The 13,433-nt window shown below is 51.7% G+C and overlaps 1 protein-coding gene across 10 annotated transcripts in view; it reads left to right on the top strand.

Annotated features, from left to right (window-relative positions):
* Positions 1–13,433, top strand: part of GLB1L2 (galactosidase beta 1 like 2) — a 39,729-nt gene that overhangs the window by 12,950 nt on the left and 13,346 nt on the right. For 8 of the 10 annotated variants that reach the window (XM_082409562.1, XM_082409561.1, XM_082409564.1 and 5 more), the window contains 5 exons: positions 834–902; positions 1,473–1,568; positions 3,668–3,776; positions 9,808–9,900; positions 12,554–12,635. In XM_082409562.1, the coding sequence (XP_082265688.1) occupies positions 834–902; positions 1,473–1,568; positions 3,668–3,776; positions 9,808–9,900; positions 12,554–12,635 (449 nt within the window). The remainder of the gene's footprint in view (positions 1–833; positions 903–1,472; positions 1,569–3,667; positions 3,777–9,807; positions 9,901–12,553; positions 12,636–13,433) is intronic. The other 2 variants (XM_082409565.1, XM_082409567.1) reach the window with 2 other exon arrangements.

Genomic DNA, 13,433 nt, shown 5'->3' with positions numbered 1-13,433 from the left:
TGGAGGCTTCATTAAAAATAAGACTGATGATTAGGGTTTCTTCTTACCCTACTTTTGTTACCGACCAGGGTTCTTGGACTCTTTAAGCAATAGAATTTGACAGGAGGCCAGATGAGGAGTTCAGGCAAGGCTTGACTGGGACTCGTTCTGCAGCACAGGCAGCGAGAACAAGTAACAGGTGCCCTTGCTGCTCCCCGAGGGGGGTGGGCTGCTCCCTTAAATGGGGTGAGGGTGGAGGCAGGTCCAGGGGTCCGGCCGGAGGGGGGGCTTAGGTGGTCTGCCCGCCCCCTTGGTGATGTGTGTGCAGGGATCGTGCACAGGACCCTGCTTTTGCCCCCAACACCCCAGAAATGGCAGCTGGGTTTGTGGCCTTTTTGTATCTTGTGGTTGATAATTTGCCCCCTGCGCAGGCCTGCAGTTATTTTTAGTCCCTCATAGTTTCTTTGTATCTGTTGTTGGAGGAGCCAGGTGCAGGTCCTGCAGCAAAGGGCCCAGGTCCCAGCCTGTCCCACATTTAACTGATTTTCCTATAAAGTTACTTCTTTTTCTTTGATGAAGAGAGAGGATGACGGGGAGGGCTGGGGGAAGAGGGAGTCACCCAGATCTCCTGGGCCTTCTCTCCCTCCTTCCAGGGAGAGGACTTGCCCTGGCTTCTCCGAGGTCCCAGGTCTCTTCAGTTTGTTCTCGGTTCCAGCCCTGACACCACTAAGACAATGTACCTAAGAAATACATCTTCAACCATCGTGAGGGGTTTTAGGGACGAAGGTGCTCATTTGGGAGACAAGGTGGGATAAGCGGAGAACTCATGCCTGTAATTATCATTTCCACCACAGCTACGTTCCGTGGAACCTGCACGAGCCGGAAAGAGGCAGATTCGACTTCTCTGGGAACCTGGACCTGGAGTAGGTGCTCCTGCGGCTGCGACCGGCCCGGGGCAGGGGGTGCGGGGGCTCCTGGGGTGGCTGGGATCCCCAGGGGCACCTGGGCTCTGCCGTGAGAACAGAGGGAGCCTGGGGTCTGCAGCCTGTTCTCAGGACCCAAAAGCTCTCCAGTCGTGACCCCCTTACTCCCGGGGGCCCGGGCCTGCCTGCCCTGAGCCCAGACCTGTTCGCTGCAGCCCAGAGGGGCCCATCCCCCAGGTGGGCCCTGCCCTGCAGGGTGGTCCTGCCACCGCCGGGGTCGGGGGCCGGCAGGGTCAGGCTCCCCGTCGGGACCCCTGTGCCCCGTCTGAGGCCCGTTGTCCTCGTGCCCCCAGAGGTGCCGTGCAGATGTCCTAGGCTGGGGGCCACTGCTGTGACCCGGCTGGGCATTCCCTGCTGTGCTGGGGGGTCGCATCCCGCCCTCAGCGCCCCCAGCTCCCCGGGGGAGGGGAGGGCGGGCGAGGGGAGGGGGCGGCAGCTCTGCCCTGCGGTGGTGCTGGGCCGTCCCCCCTCGGCTCCGAGGCCTGAGAGTTGGTGACACTGACCCCCCAGGGCCTTCGTCCTGCTGGCCGCGGAGGTGGGGCTGTGGGTGATCCTGCGTCCGGGCCCCTACATCTGCAGTGAGATGGACCTCGGGGGCCTGCCCAGGTGAGCGGGGCCGGGGCCTCAGCTGTGTCCGGAGTGGAGCACCGCTGACGCTGTCGTCCAGTCTAAGGAGAACAGGGCGTGTCCTGTGTTTCCCCCGCGCACGCGTTGCCCCAGGGAACGCGGGTGGTGGTGAAGCGCTGAGGGGCCGGTGCCGCTCCAGCCCCTGAATCCCTGGTTCACCGATGAGATGTGGGTCTCGGTCGTGCAGCCAGGAGTGCGTGGCGGAGGGGAGGCGTCAGCTGCTTGTGCTTCTTTCCGGGAGGGAGCGGGGCCGGGGGCCTCAGCTGTGGCCGGAGTGGTCCTGTGCGCTTGTGCAAAATGCAGAGCACCAGCGTAGGTTTGATTTTGCTGTTAACCTGTATTTTTCATTCTGTGCTGAAGTTCCTTTTCAGAATGAGTGGCACCCAAAAGGCGTCAGTGTAAGTGATGTCAAAGTTACTGTCGTCTTCAAATTCCACGTGACTTCTCTGCGCGGGCGCGGGGCTGGCCCTCCTCACGTCCTCGGGCCTCTGCTGCGGGGCTGGCCCTCTGTCAGGTCACGTCTGCTCCGGATGGGCCTCACTTTCTGAAAAATGGGAAGAGTCAGACCCGTCCTTCTGTTTCTTAAGGATGTTACCAAGCATTTTTTAAAAGTGCAAGCATTTTGACAAAGTAGAAGAGAAGCAAGTTGTTTTAGTTCTAGCGTTCATCTTCAGATCTCAGGACCTGATGAATTACCTTGGGGTGTGGTCTCCAGGGGGTCAGTAGCAGGTGTGTGGTCAGGTCAGGAGCCGGGTGGGATCAACTGGCACCACGGCCAGCCCTCGTCCTAGTGGTTACTACCACTGGTGTCCAGCAGAAGGGTTTTCTGTTGACAGGCACGGGGTCCTGTCCTCCCAGTCTCCGGCCCTTGGCTTCCCCTCCCCCGGCCCCGCCGCCCCGGAGGGAAAGACGTGGTTTGCCTCCTCCGGCCCGCCTCGCTCTCATCTCCAGGGCGACCTGGGCCCTCCCTGGGCTAGGCCGGCCCCCTCCACTGCCTCGCCACCCAGGATCCCTTCTCTGTCGCCGGGCCATTCTGCTCGGCAGCGAGGGGCCCCCCCACAAGGCTCCTACAGCCACAGCGGCCTCGCCGCCCTGCGGATTAGAAACCCGTGTGTCAGCGATGTCCCCGGGCTCGGGCCCGGGACGAGGACGGATTAAGTCCGAGCTGAGAAGCAGCTCAGACCTCCCTTGCCCCACCCCTGTCCACTCAGGTCCGGTTGCGTGGGGGATGGGCTCATGGGTGGGCACCCCAGGAGGCCGAGCTGGGTGCGCTGGAAGCAGGCAGAATCCCAGCGGGGACGGGAAACCTGAGCTGTCCACATGGGATGGACGTGAGGTGTCAGACCAGAGGGCACCGCGCTCTCCTTGTCCACGGGTACCTGACACAAACTTATAGTTTTCCGAGCCTGTTCACTTCTTGCAGATCAGGACGAGAGAAGCATCAGGCCTTTTGTAAGAAAGTATAAATGTTTCTCAGAATTTGGAATGAGAAGGGAGAAGACCTTGGCTGCAGTGCTGGAAGTCACGCTCTGTGGTTAGCTGGCGAGTGTGATCGCTACAGACAGGTTGCAGGAGCCCCTCCCCTGAGCTGAGCTCTGAATCCTGACGAGGCCGATGCAGTGGGGGGGCAGCTGGACCAGGCGAGGAGACCAGGGCTAACTTCTCAGCTGCCGGTTCAGGCTTCTTTTTCTGGGCGACACTGGGAGGTGGCACCTGTGTCCTCCGGTCCCAGGGATTCCTGACCCCTTTGTCTTCACCCCGTTGTGATGAGATTGTAGTGTAAATGCTTGAAAAATGGGCCTTGGGTTCAGTGAAAAGCTTTTCTCCCTCTGACTGGCAGCCAGACCTATAGCCATGAATCGGAACTAGAATGGCCACCGGTGCTGGTGTCCTCGGGTGGGAAGCAGGCCCAGATCCATGCCCGTGTCTGCCCCGAGTCCTGGCTGAGTGGACGTGGGGGGAGACTGGTCTCCACACTCATTCCTGGGCTCTCTGAAGCTGGTTCCTTTCACCCATCACCCTGCCCAGAGCAAACCCCCAGACAGTAAAACTAATCATCCCTCCCCTTTTCATTCTAGCTGGTTACTCCAAGACCCCGACATGAGGCTGAGAACAACGTACAAGGGCTTCGCCGAAGCAGTGGACCTTTATTTTGACCACCTGATGGCCAGGGTGGTGCCACTCCAGGTAAAAGCCAGCAGACCCTTCCTTGCTCTCTCCATCCTCCCACTGGTGGTAAAGAGTCCAGGTGAAGCTCTCAGACCAGGGCTCGCAGCCCTTTGCACACGGGACACCTTCCCCCCACCGCCTGGGACGTGCATTTGGAGGGCCTTGAGTGGTGGTCTTTGCAGAGGTCTGTCTAGTGCAGTGTTGCCTTAGGTGAGATGCAGATGTTGCTGGCGCAGTGCCGGGGCTGCAGCACTTGATGCCTTGGTAACTGGAACACCCACCCGTCTGCGTCCCAGCAGCACAGTGGTCCAGCTCTGTTAGAGGGGAGCTTGTGTGGATAGGCCCTCGCCTGTGAGATGGCAGGACTTCTTGTCATTATAGTTACCACTGGTGACTTTCCAAAGTGCATCCTTCTGCTACCAAAAAGGTGCTGCACGGTACATGATTATTATTCAAAACATATGTCTTAAAATGCATATTTGGGGGAAAGTGTCTTAACTTGGCATCTAATAATTGGAAGCAATGAAAAAGCAGGAATGGGAATAATTAACTCAATTGCTTCTGTAAGTGTGACACTGAGAAATTTGTACATCAGTAAAATATTAGTTCATCAATAAAAATTGTTTTTGAGTCAGTGGTTTGGGATATTCACAGCACACATAGATCAAAGGAACTGTTGGTCATTTGTAGGGTAGGCAGATAAAACAGGATACCCAGTTAAATGTGAACTTCAGATAAGCAAGGAATAATTTTTTTTAATTAACATATATCCTAAATATTGCATGGGACATACTTACATTAAAAAATTCATTGCTTATTTAAAAATTATTCATTGTAAATTCAAGTAGTATAACTGGGTGTCTTGTATTTTTATTTACTAAATCTGGCAGCCCCAATCATGAAAGAAGCAAGAAGCTAGGAAAAGTATTAGCCTAGACTTTCACAAGGAAGATGGGATTACCGAGGTGATTCAGTGCGTTGTAGTAGGTTGGGGGGTGGGCGTGGGCGTGGAGGCTGTGTCAGGAATATGGCCCAGAAGCATTCTTAAGCATGGAAAGGGCATCCCCAATCCATTAAAAAAATTTTTTTCTGGGTATAACATAATTATTTTATTTTTTTATTACGGTTAAATATACATAACATAAAATTTACCATTTTAAGCATTTTTAAGTGTCCACTTCAGTGGCATTAAGTGCATTCACATTGTTGGGCAGCTGTCACCACCGTCATCTCCAGAACTGAAACTGTCCCCATTAACACATTATTGACTGGGGGATTTTTGCAGAAACTAATGCCTGTGGCCGTAATATGTCTCCTGTCAAGAATGTGTTAAACACGAACTTCCATTCTCCCTTCTCCGTAGCCCCGGCACCCACCATTCTACTTTCTGTCTCTGTGAATTTGACCCCTCTAGGGACCTCATCTAAGTAGAATCATACAGTACTTGTCCTTGGGTGACTGGCTTCTTTCACTGAGTGCAATGTCTTCAAGGTTTATCCACGTTGTGGCATAGGTCAGAATTTCTTTCCTTTTTAAGGCTGAGTGAGATTCCATTGCACGTGTATACTGTTTTGCTTTATCCGTTCGTTAATCAGTGGACGCTTAGGTGTTTCTGCTCATTGTGAATAAAGCTGCTCTAAGCGGGGTGTATGGATATCTGTTTTAGTCCGTTTTCACTTCCTTTGGATATATACCCAGAAGTGGTATTGCTGGATTACACGGTGATTCTGTGTTTAAGTTTTTGAGGAACAGTTATATGTTTTCCACAGTGCACCATTTTACATCCTCAGGGGCAATGCACAAAATTCCACTTTCTTGACATCCTGGGCAACAGTTGTTGTTTTCTGTTTATTTTATAAAAGCCACCCTAATGGGTGTCAGGTGGTATCTCGTTGTGGTTTTGATTTGTATTTCCTAATAATTAGTGATGTGGAGTATTTTTTCATGTGCTTACTGGCCATTTATATATCTTCTTTGGAGAATTATCTATTCAAATTCTTTGCCCATTTTTTATTGGGTTGTTTGTTTTTGTTGTTGTAGGAGTTCTTTATATCTTCATTATCTGTCAGTATCTTGCCAGATGTATGATTTGCAAATATTTTCTTCCATTCTGAGGGCTGCCCTTTCACCCTTGTTGATTGTGTCCTTTCATGCACAGAACTTTTTAATGTTAAGTCCAACGTATCTTGTTTTTCCTTTTGTTGCCTGTGCTTTTGGTTCCACCTCCCAGAAATCACTGCCAAATCCAGTGTCATGAAACTTCTCCCCTGTGTTTTCTTCTAAGAGTTTCAAGGTGTTAGTTCTTACATTTAGGTTTATGATGTCCTTTGAGTTAAGTTTTGTAGATGGTGTAAAGTAAGGGCCCAGGTTCGTTTTCTGCACGTGAATATCCAGTTTTCTCACCACCATTTGTTGAAAAGATGACTGTCCTTTCCCCATTGAATGGTCTTGTCATCCTTGTAGAAAATCTCTTGGCCATACGTGTGAGAGTTTATTTCCGGGCCCTCTATTCTATTCCATTGGTCTGTATGTTTGTCTTTTTTTTTAATACATTTATTTATTTATTTATTTATTTATATTTTTGGCTGCATTGGGTCTTTGTTGCTGCGCGTGGGCTTTCTCTAGTTGCGGTGAGCGGGGGCTACTCTTCGTTGTGGTGCGTGGGCTTTTCACTGCGGTGGCTTCTCTTGTTGCGGAGCACGGGCTCTAGGTGCACGGGCTTTAGTAGTTGCGGCAGTTGGGCTCAGTAGTTGTGGCTCACGGGCTCTAGAGTGCAGGCTCAGTAGTTGTGGTGCACGGGCTTAGTTGTTCCGTGGCATGTGGGATCTTCCTGGACCAGGGCTCGAACCTGTGTCCCCTGCATTAGCAGGCGGATTCTTAAGAACTGCACCACCAGGGAAGTCCTGTATGTTTGTCTTGAGACCAGTACCACACTGTTTTGATTACCATTGCTGTGTAGTAAGTTTTGAAATCAGCGAGTGTGAGACCTCTAACTTTGTTCTTTTTTTCTCCAACATTGCTTTGGGTATTCAGAGTCTCTTGAGATTCCATGTGGATTTTAGGATGGCTTTCTCTGTTTCTTCAAAAACATTGGAGTTTCGACAGGGATTACATTGAATTTGTAGATCACTTTGGTTAGTATTGACATCTTAACAATATTAAGTCTTTCAGTGTATGGACCCAGGATGTCTTTCCATTTATTGGCATCTTCTTTAATTTCTTTTGGCAACATTTTGTAGTTTTCAGTGTATAAGTATTTTGCCTCCTTGATTACATTTATTCCTAAATATTTAAATGTCTGATGCTATCATAAGTAGCATTCATTGGTAGTGTATAGAAACAACTGATTTTTTTTTGTGCATTGATTTTGTATCCTGCAGGTTTGCTGAATTTGTTTATTAGAACTAACAGGTTTTTTTTTAATCCATTCTGAAAATCTGTTTTTGGTTGGGGAGTTTAATCCATTTACATTTAAAGTAATTACTGATAGGGAAGCACTTACTTTTCTTGTTTGTTTTCTGTGTGCCTTATAGCTTTTTTCTCCCTCATCTCCTCCATTACTTCCTTCCTTTGTATTTAGTTGATTTTTTAATGACAAGTTTTGATTCCCTTTTTTTTCCCTTTTGTGTATAGTCTACAGATATTTTGGTTGTGGTTACCATGGGGATTATATACACTGTCCTGAAGTTAAGACATTCTATTTTATATTTATACCAACTTACCTTCAATCACATACAGAAACTCTACTTTTTTACAGCTCTGCCCTCTTTATATTATTGCTGTTACAAATTATATTTTTATATATGGTGTACCAATTAATATAGATTCATAATTATTTTTATGCACTTGTTTTAAATCCTGTAAAAAATAAAAAGTGGAGTTATAAGCTAAAATTATAATAATAGTGGATTTTACATTTTTTCACATATTTACTTTTACCAGAGAACTTTATATTTTCATTTGGCTTTGAGTTCTCATCTAGCATCCTTTCATTTCAACTTGAGGAACTGTGTGTAGCATTTCTTGTAAGGCAAGTCTAGTGGTAATGAATTCCCTCAGCTTTTATTTGTCTGAGAATGTCTTAGTTTCTCTTTTACTTTTGAAGGACAGTTTTGCTGGATATAGAACTCTCAGGTGATAGTTTTTTTCCTTCAGCTCTTTGAATATAGTATCCCACTTCCTCTGTCCTACAAGATTTCTGATGAGATATCTACTGATAGTCTTATTAGGGATGGTTAGCAGACATTTGGTCCTGTCCAAAATGTTCATAAGACATTTGGTCCACACTAACAGGGCTTTGATGTTTGGTTCTGTCCAAAACCATTTGGCATGGACCAAATATGCTCATGGACATTTTGGATAGAACCAGATTTCAAGGACCTTTTGGCATGAACCAAATATATTATGGACTGAATGTCTTATGGACGTTTTGGACAGGACCAAATGTCCTGCAAGGTTGAAGATCCTTTGTTCATGTCTTGTTGCTTTTCTCTTGCTCCTTTTAAGAATCTCTCTTTGTCTTCTGACAGTTTGATAATGTGTACTGATGTGGGTCTCTGGTTTAATGCTACTTGGAGTTCACTGAAGCTTCTTGGATTTGTATATCCATGTCTCCTCCATTATGTCTTCAAATAATCTCTCTGCCCCTTTCTTCTCCTTTTGGGGTTCCCATAATGAGTATATTTACTGATTTGCATAAGTCTTTCAGGCTCTGTTCACTTTTCTTCATTCTTTTTTCTTTTTGCCCGTCAGACTCAGTAATTCAAAATGACCTGTCGTCAAGTTTGCACACTCTTTCTTCTGCCTGTTCGAATCTGCTGTTGAACTCCTATGGTGAATTTTTCTATTTAGATAATGTACTTTTCAGCTCCAGAATTTCTGTATAGTTCTTTTAAAAAATCATTTCTGTCTCTTTATTGATATTCTCACTTTGTCCGTAAGTCCTTTTCCTGATTTCTGTCCATGTTTTTCTTTAGCTCTTTGAGCATATTTATGACAGTTGTTTTAAAGTCTTTGTCTAGTAAGTTAAGCATGTGTGTTTCTTTAGAGACTGTTTCTAGAGATTTATTTTGTTCCTTTGAGTGAGCTACGTTATCCTGTTTCTTTGTATGCCTTGTGTTTTTTGGGCGAAAACTGGGCATTTATAAAAACAGTGCTCTCTCCCAGTGTTTGCTGTCTTCTGGGGACACCTTTACTATTTAGTGGGCTCCTGGGCCTTGAGATCAGCCTGCGATGCAGGCTTAAGATCTTCTCAGATATTTTCTTGGCATGTGTCCTGTCTGGCCTGTGTGTGTGCTTTTCTTTCTTTCTTTCTTTCTTTTTTTTTTTAAATTTCTCCCAGCTGCTTTTACATCTTGATTTCTCAAAGAGTGTCTCCCTGGTTTCTTCTTGTGACTTTAGATGTTCTATCGTATTCCTCTGCCTGTAATCCCTTGCCCCCAGGCATCCATGGGTTTGTAGTCTCCCTGAAATGTTTACATGCTGTGACCCATCACTGCCTTCTGCAGCTTCCAGCCTGAGGTCCAAACTATGTCAACATTTTCTGTCTGATCTCCAAGTCAGATGAGACAGAAACTAGTCCCCTGGGGAGGCTACAGACAGCCCAGAACATTGCAAACAAGTTCCATCTTGCTCCTTCTGTCCTCAGGGAGGGAACTGGAAATTGGGATGCGTCCTTTTGACTGCACCATGCTACGCCAGGGAGGCGGTGGGACAAAGGTGATTGAAACCATGGAATCTCCTACTGTTTTGAACATGTCTTTTTCTTGATTGGGTATTCACTCATTTGCTTAAACATTTGACTGGTTTCCAGAGTTCCTATAAAGTTATTTCAGTCAGTGTGCAGTTGTTTGTTTGATGTTTCCATAGGGGAACGAGGGCCTGGCGCTTCCTGCCCCCTGTCTTACTGACACCACTCAATTATATACCAAACCTTTTGAGACTTGCACTTTCTAATGGGTTGTTTTGCTATAATTGGCAATAAGTGTGGTGACATTAGCTAGTACGGTTCGCACTGCACACTCAGCTTCTGATTGTTCTCTTTTCCCAGTACAAGCACGGAGGACCCATCATTGCTGTGCAGGTGGAGAATGAGTATGGTTCCTACAACAAAGACCCTGCCTACATGCCTTACGTCAAGAAGGTAAGAGTCAACTTGGGTCACCTCTTCGTGGGGTGTTCTGGGCTCTGGTGCGATGTGAGGGTCTGACGTCACCCAGCACCATTTATTAACTGGTGAATCCTTTCTCCGGACCTTTATTCCAACAGGGTCCTCACTTATTTGCCCTCTGTTGGCTGAGTTTAATGGGGATCGCAGTACACATGGGGCTGAGAATAATGGAACTACCTTGATTGAGGGCGATGGTTGGAGGCCTTCCTGGAGGGGTGGGTTGCTGCTCTCACTCCAGCACCCAAAGCAGCTGCCCCACTGTCGGCTGCACATTGGCTTCATCTGGGGAATCGTTTAAGCTCACTGTGCCCAGGCCATATGGCATCCCATTAACTAAGGGTCTTGGGGGTGGAGCTCAGACATCTGATTCCAGCGTGTGGGTGGGTGGGAGCCCCTGACTGAGTGTGTGGCAGAGCAGGGAAGGGCAGGCCCAGGGCGACACTTAGAAGGACAGGCTTCTGCTCAGAGGTGGTTCCTGTCACTTGGTGGATGAGACCTGGAATAAATGCATTCATTTTTCTAAACCCCCACTTCCTCTTCTGTGCAGTTGGGCTAACAAGAGGATTTGCCTCTCCACAGTGTGCGTGTAGGGAGGTTGCAGACGCAGTGCTGTTCCAGCATCCAGTGAGCAGTCAGTAAACAGGACCGTGATGTTATCAGCAACACCGGTGTTTTGTACTTGGAAGGGTCGACCCCTGTGTGAGGCGAGGAAGCTTTAAGTGGCCTCAGTGACTCCACTAATTTAATTAGAGCTGCTCCGGCCCCTGGTGTCCTGGGTGGCATCCCTTCTGCTGTCACAGGCAGAGTTGTGTCCATCTGGAATTCCTTTAGTCCCTGCAGATGGCTTGTAGGTTCTTACCCACTCTCCCCTGCCCCCCGCCCCCCCCGCAGAAGCCCCCTGTGTAGGGGCAAGACTGTCTTTGGGGAGGGTAGTGTTCCTGAAGCTGGATGGGGAGAGATCAGTCCTGACGGTCAGGCCCAGTCACACCCTGGCCTCCTCCTTGGGGTTGGCTGGAAGGAACCCGGCCAGGGCTCAGGCCAGGAGGGCATCTACTGCCCCAGCACAGCCCCCGAGACTCTCCTGGGCTGGGCTTCCCCAGCAGGTGCTCACTGAATCTCTGGGCTGCAGAGAAGGAAGCTGCCCCGCTGGGGACAGGGGCAGCCCCGCAGAGACCTCCCCTACCCAGTCGTGACCCTGGTGTCTGGGAAGGGGTGCATGTGAGACAGGTGGACAAAGGGACGCCTGTGTGGTCCCAGATGGACGGCCTGTCAGAGCCACTCAGCAGAAGACTGCAGGGCTCCGGATGGAGGGGCCGGGACCCCCAGGGCAGCCCACCCCTCCCTGCGTTGGTCCTCGCTGCAGCCACGCGCCCGGGGAGATGGGAGGGGCGCCTTGGAGGGTGCGGATCACAGGATGAAACTGCAGCAGGAATGCGTGTGGTGCTGGGGCCGACTGGTGTCTTTCCCCTGGGAGCGGCGGCCGCGGCTCAGGAGTGATCATCATCATCACTGAAGCCCCTGGGAGGATGTGCTCCTGAGTCGTGCGCAGCTTCTTCGCGGCCCTGCAGATGTGGGACTGTCTGCGTAGGATGGCCACGGGCAGGTCACTTTGCCCTCTGAGCCTTAGGGTCACCACGTGCACAGCAGAGGCGGGAGCGTCCTTGTCTCGGCCCTGTGGGGAAGCAGTGAGGTGGTCGACACAGCCCAGCTCTGCCTGGCGGGTGGCGGGTACTCGGGGGCAGCGACTCTCCCTCGCGGTGCAGGCGGTCAGTCTGTGCCCCTAGGAGATGGACATTGTCCAGCGTGTTCCCCCCACCCCCCAATGCCGTGCATGGGGGGCCTGAGCAGGGTCTGCCGAGCATCGGTGACGGGCTGGCTGCTTCGATCCTGCGCTTGCCTCCCCCGACTGAAGTCCTGAGAACGAAGGCCTCTCTGCTGCGTCCTCACGGCCTCCGGGCGGACGGGAGCCTTAGTCACTGCTCACTGCCTCACCTCTTTCCAAAGGAGTTTGGTTGAAATAAGCAGTCCTGTCATAATACCTGAAGAAGTGTCGGGAAGGTGCCCTTGCTGGGGTTTCTGGTCCGCAGGCCCCAGGCCCCGTGCGGAGCCCGACGGGGATGGACCGGCTCAGGTGCGCACCTGCCCGCCAGCTCTGGACGCTGCAGCCCTTGTCTCTGAGGCTTCTCGCCCTGCAGTGAAATGTCAGGTGTGAGGCTGACCAGGACGGTCTGTGCAAGGCGTTCGCAGGGGCGCCCGCATGATGGAGATTGCTCCTGAGCCGCGGCCGCCGGTCGGCCCCAGCACCACGCGCATTCCCGCTGCGGTTTCATCCTGTGATGTGCACCCTCCAAGGCGCCCCTCCCGTCTCCCCCGGCGCGTGGCTGCAGCGAGGCCCAACACAGGGAGGGGTGGGCTGCCCTGGGGGTCCCGGCCCCTCCGTCCGGAGCCCTGCAGTCTTCTGCCTGGCGGCCTTGCCGAGTGGCTCTGACAGGCCATCCATCCGGGACCAGCAGCTAGCTGCCCAGTACCCCTTGGGCCTGACAGCCTGCCGCGCGGTGGGAATTCAGTGTGTGACGTGGCAGGGGGGTTGAGGAACAACAGGTTGACTCATGTCACTCCTCCACAGGCCTTGGAGGACCGGGGAATCGTGGAGCTGCTCTTGACCTCAGACAACAAGGACGGCCTGAGCAAGGGGATTGTGGACGGAGGTACCCACCTGGAGGCTGTGCGCAGGGATGGGGACGGGGGACGGGACGGCGGCCTGGCCTGCCTGTGCTCCTCGGATGGCCTTAGCCACAAAGGAGTCTCTGACGCCTGTTCTCCTGTGTGCGCGGGGCTGGGCCCCAAAGCTCAGGGCCTCGGGTCTGGAGGGGCCGTGAGAGGTGGGCTTGCGTGGCCGAGTCGCTGAGCACCAGGGACGCTCAGGGCCCTGCAGGACACGGGGCAGCGGACACGGTCCTACAAAGAGGGCCGGGCAGACCAAGTGCCGGGTGTCCCGTGGGGACAGCTCACTCAAGTCCTGCCCGGGGCTGCGTGGCCCACAGCGCCGGCCGGTCATCTGGGCGGCGGTGTCTGGGGGTGAGCACGTGGCCCTCGTCCCGCGTCCCCCTGCCCTCGCTCCACCTCTCTCCCTGTTACTGTGGACGCCCCACCTGGCACCGCTTCCGGGCCAGACGCTCCCACCTGGAGCGAAACCCTTTCTCCTGCCCTGCCCATGTCACCCGATTTCCCTGCCCTGGGTCCTTCCCGCCCGCACACGCCTGTGTAGCTGCTTCCTCCTGAGAAGCCCCCCGACCCGTTCCCCGCAGAGCCGTCTCTCTCTGCCCCCGCTTTTAACCACGCTCCCTGCGTCCACGCTCACTGGCTCCCCGGCCCCTTTCCTGCTGTCTTAGGTCCTGTGATCATCTCTCCGCCGACACCACCCTTTTCAAGGTCGCAGTGACCTCCACCTGACACATTTAAGTAGTTGTGCTCGTCACCTCTGACCCGTCCGATGGGGCCTTTGG

This window comes from Balaenoptera physalus (genome assembly GCF_965194825.1).
Source record: "Balaenoptera physalus genome assembly, chromosome: 10".
In the NCBI taxonomy this organism is placed as follows: domain Eukaryota; kingdom Metazoa; phylum Chordata; class Mammalia; order Artiodactyla; family Balaenopteridae; genus Balaenoptera; species Balaenoptera physalus.
The sequence above is the reverse complement of the archived record's forward strand: the minus strand, read 5'-3'. Positions and strand labels throughout refer to the sequence as shown.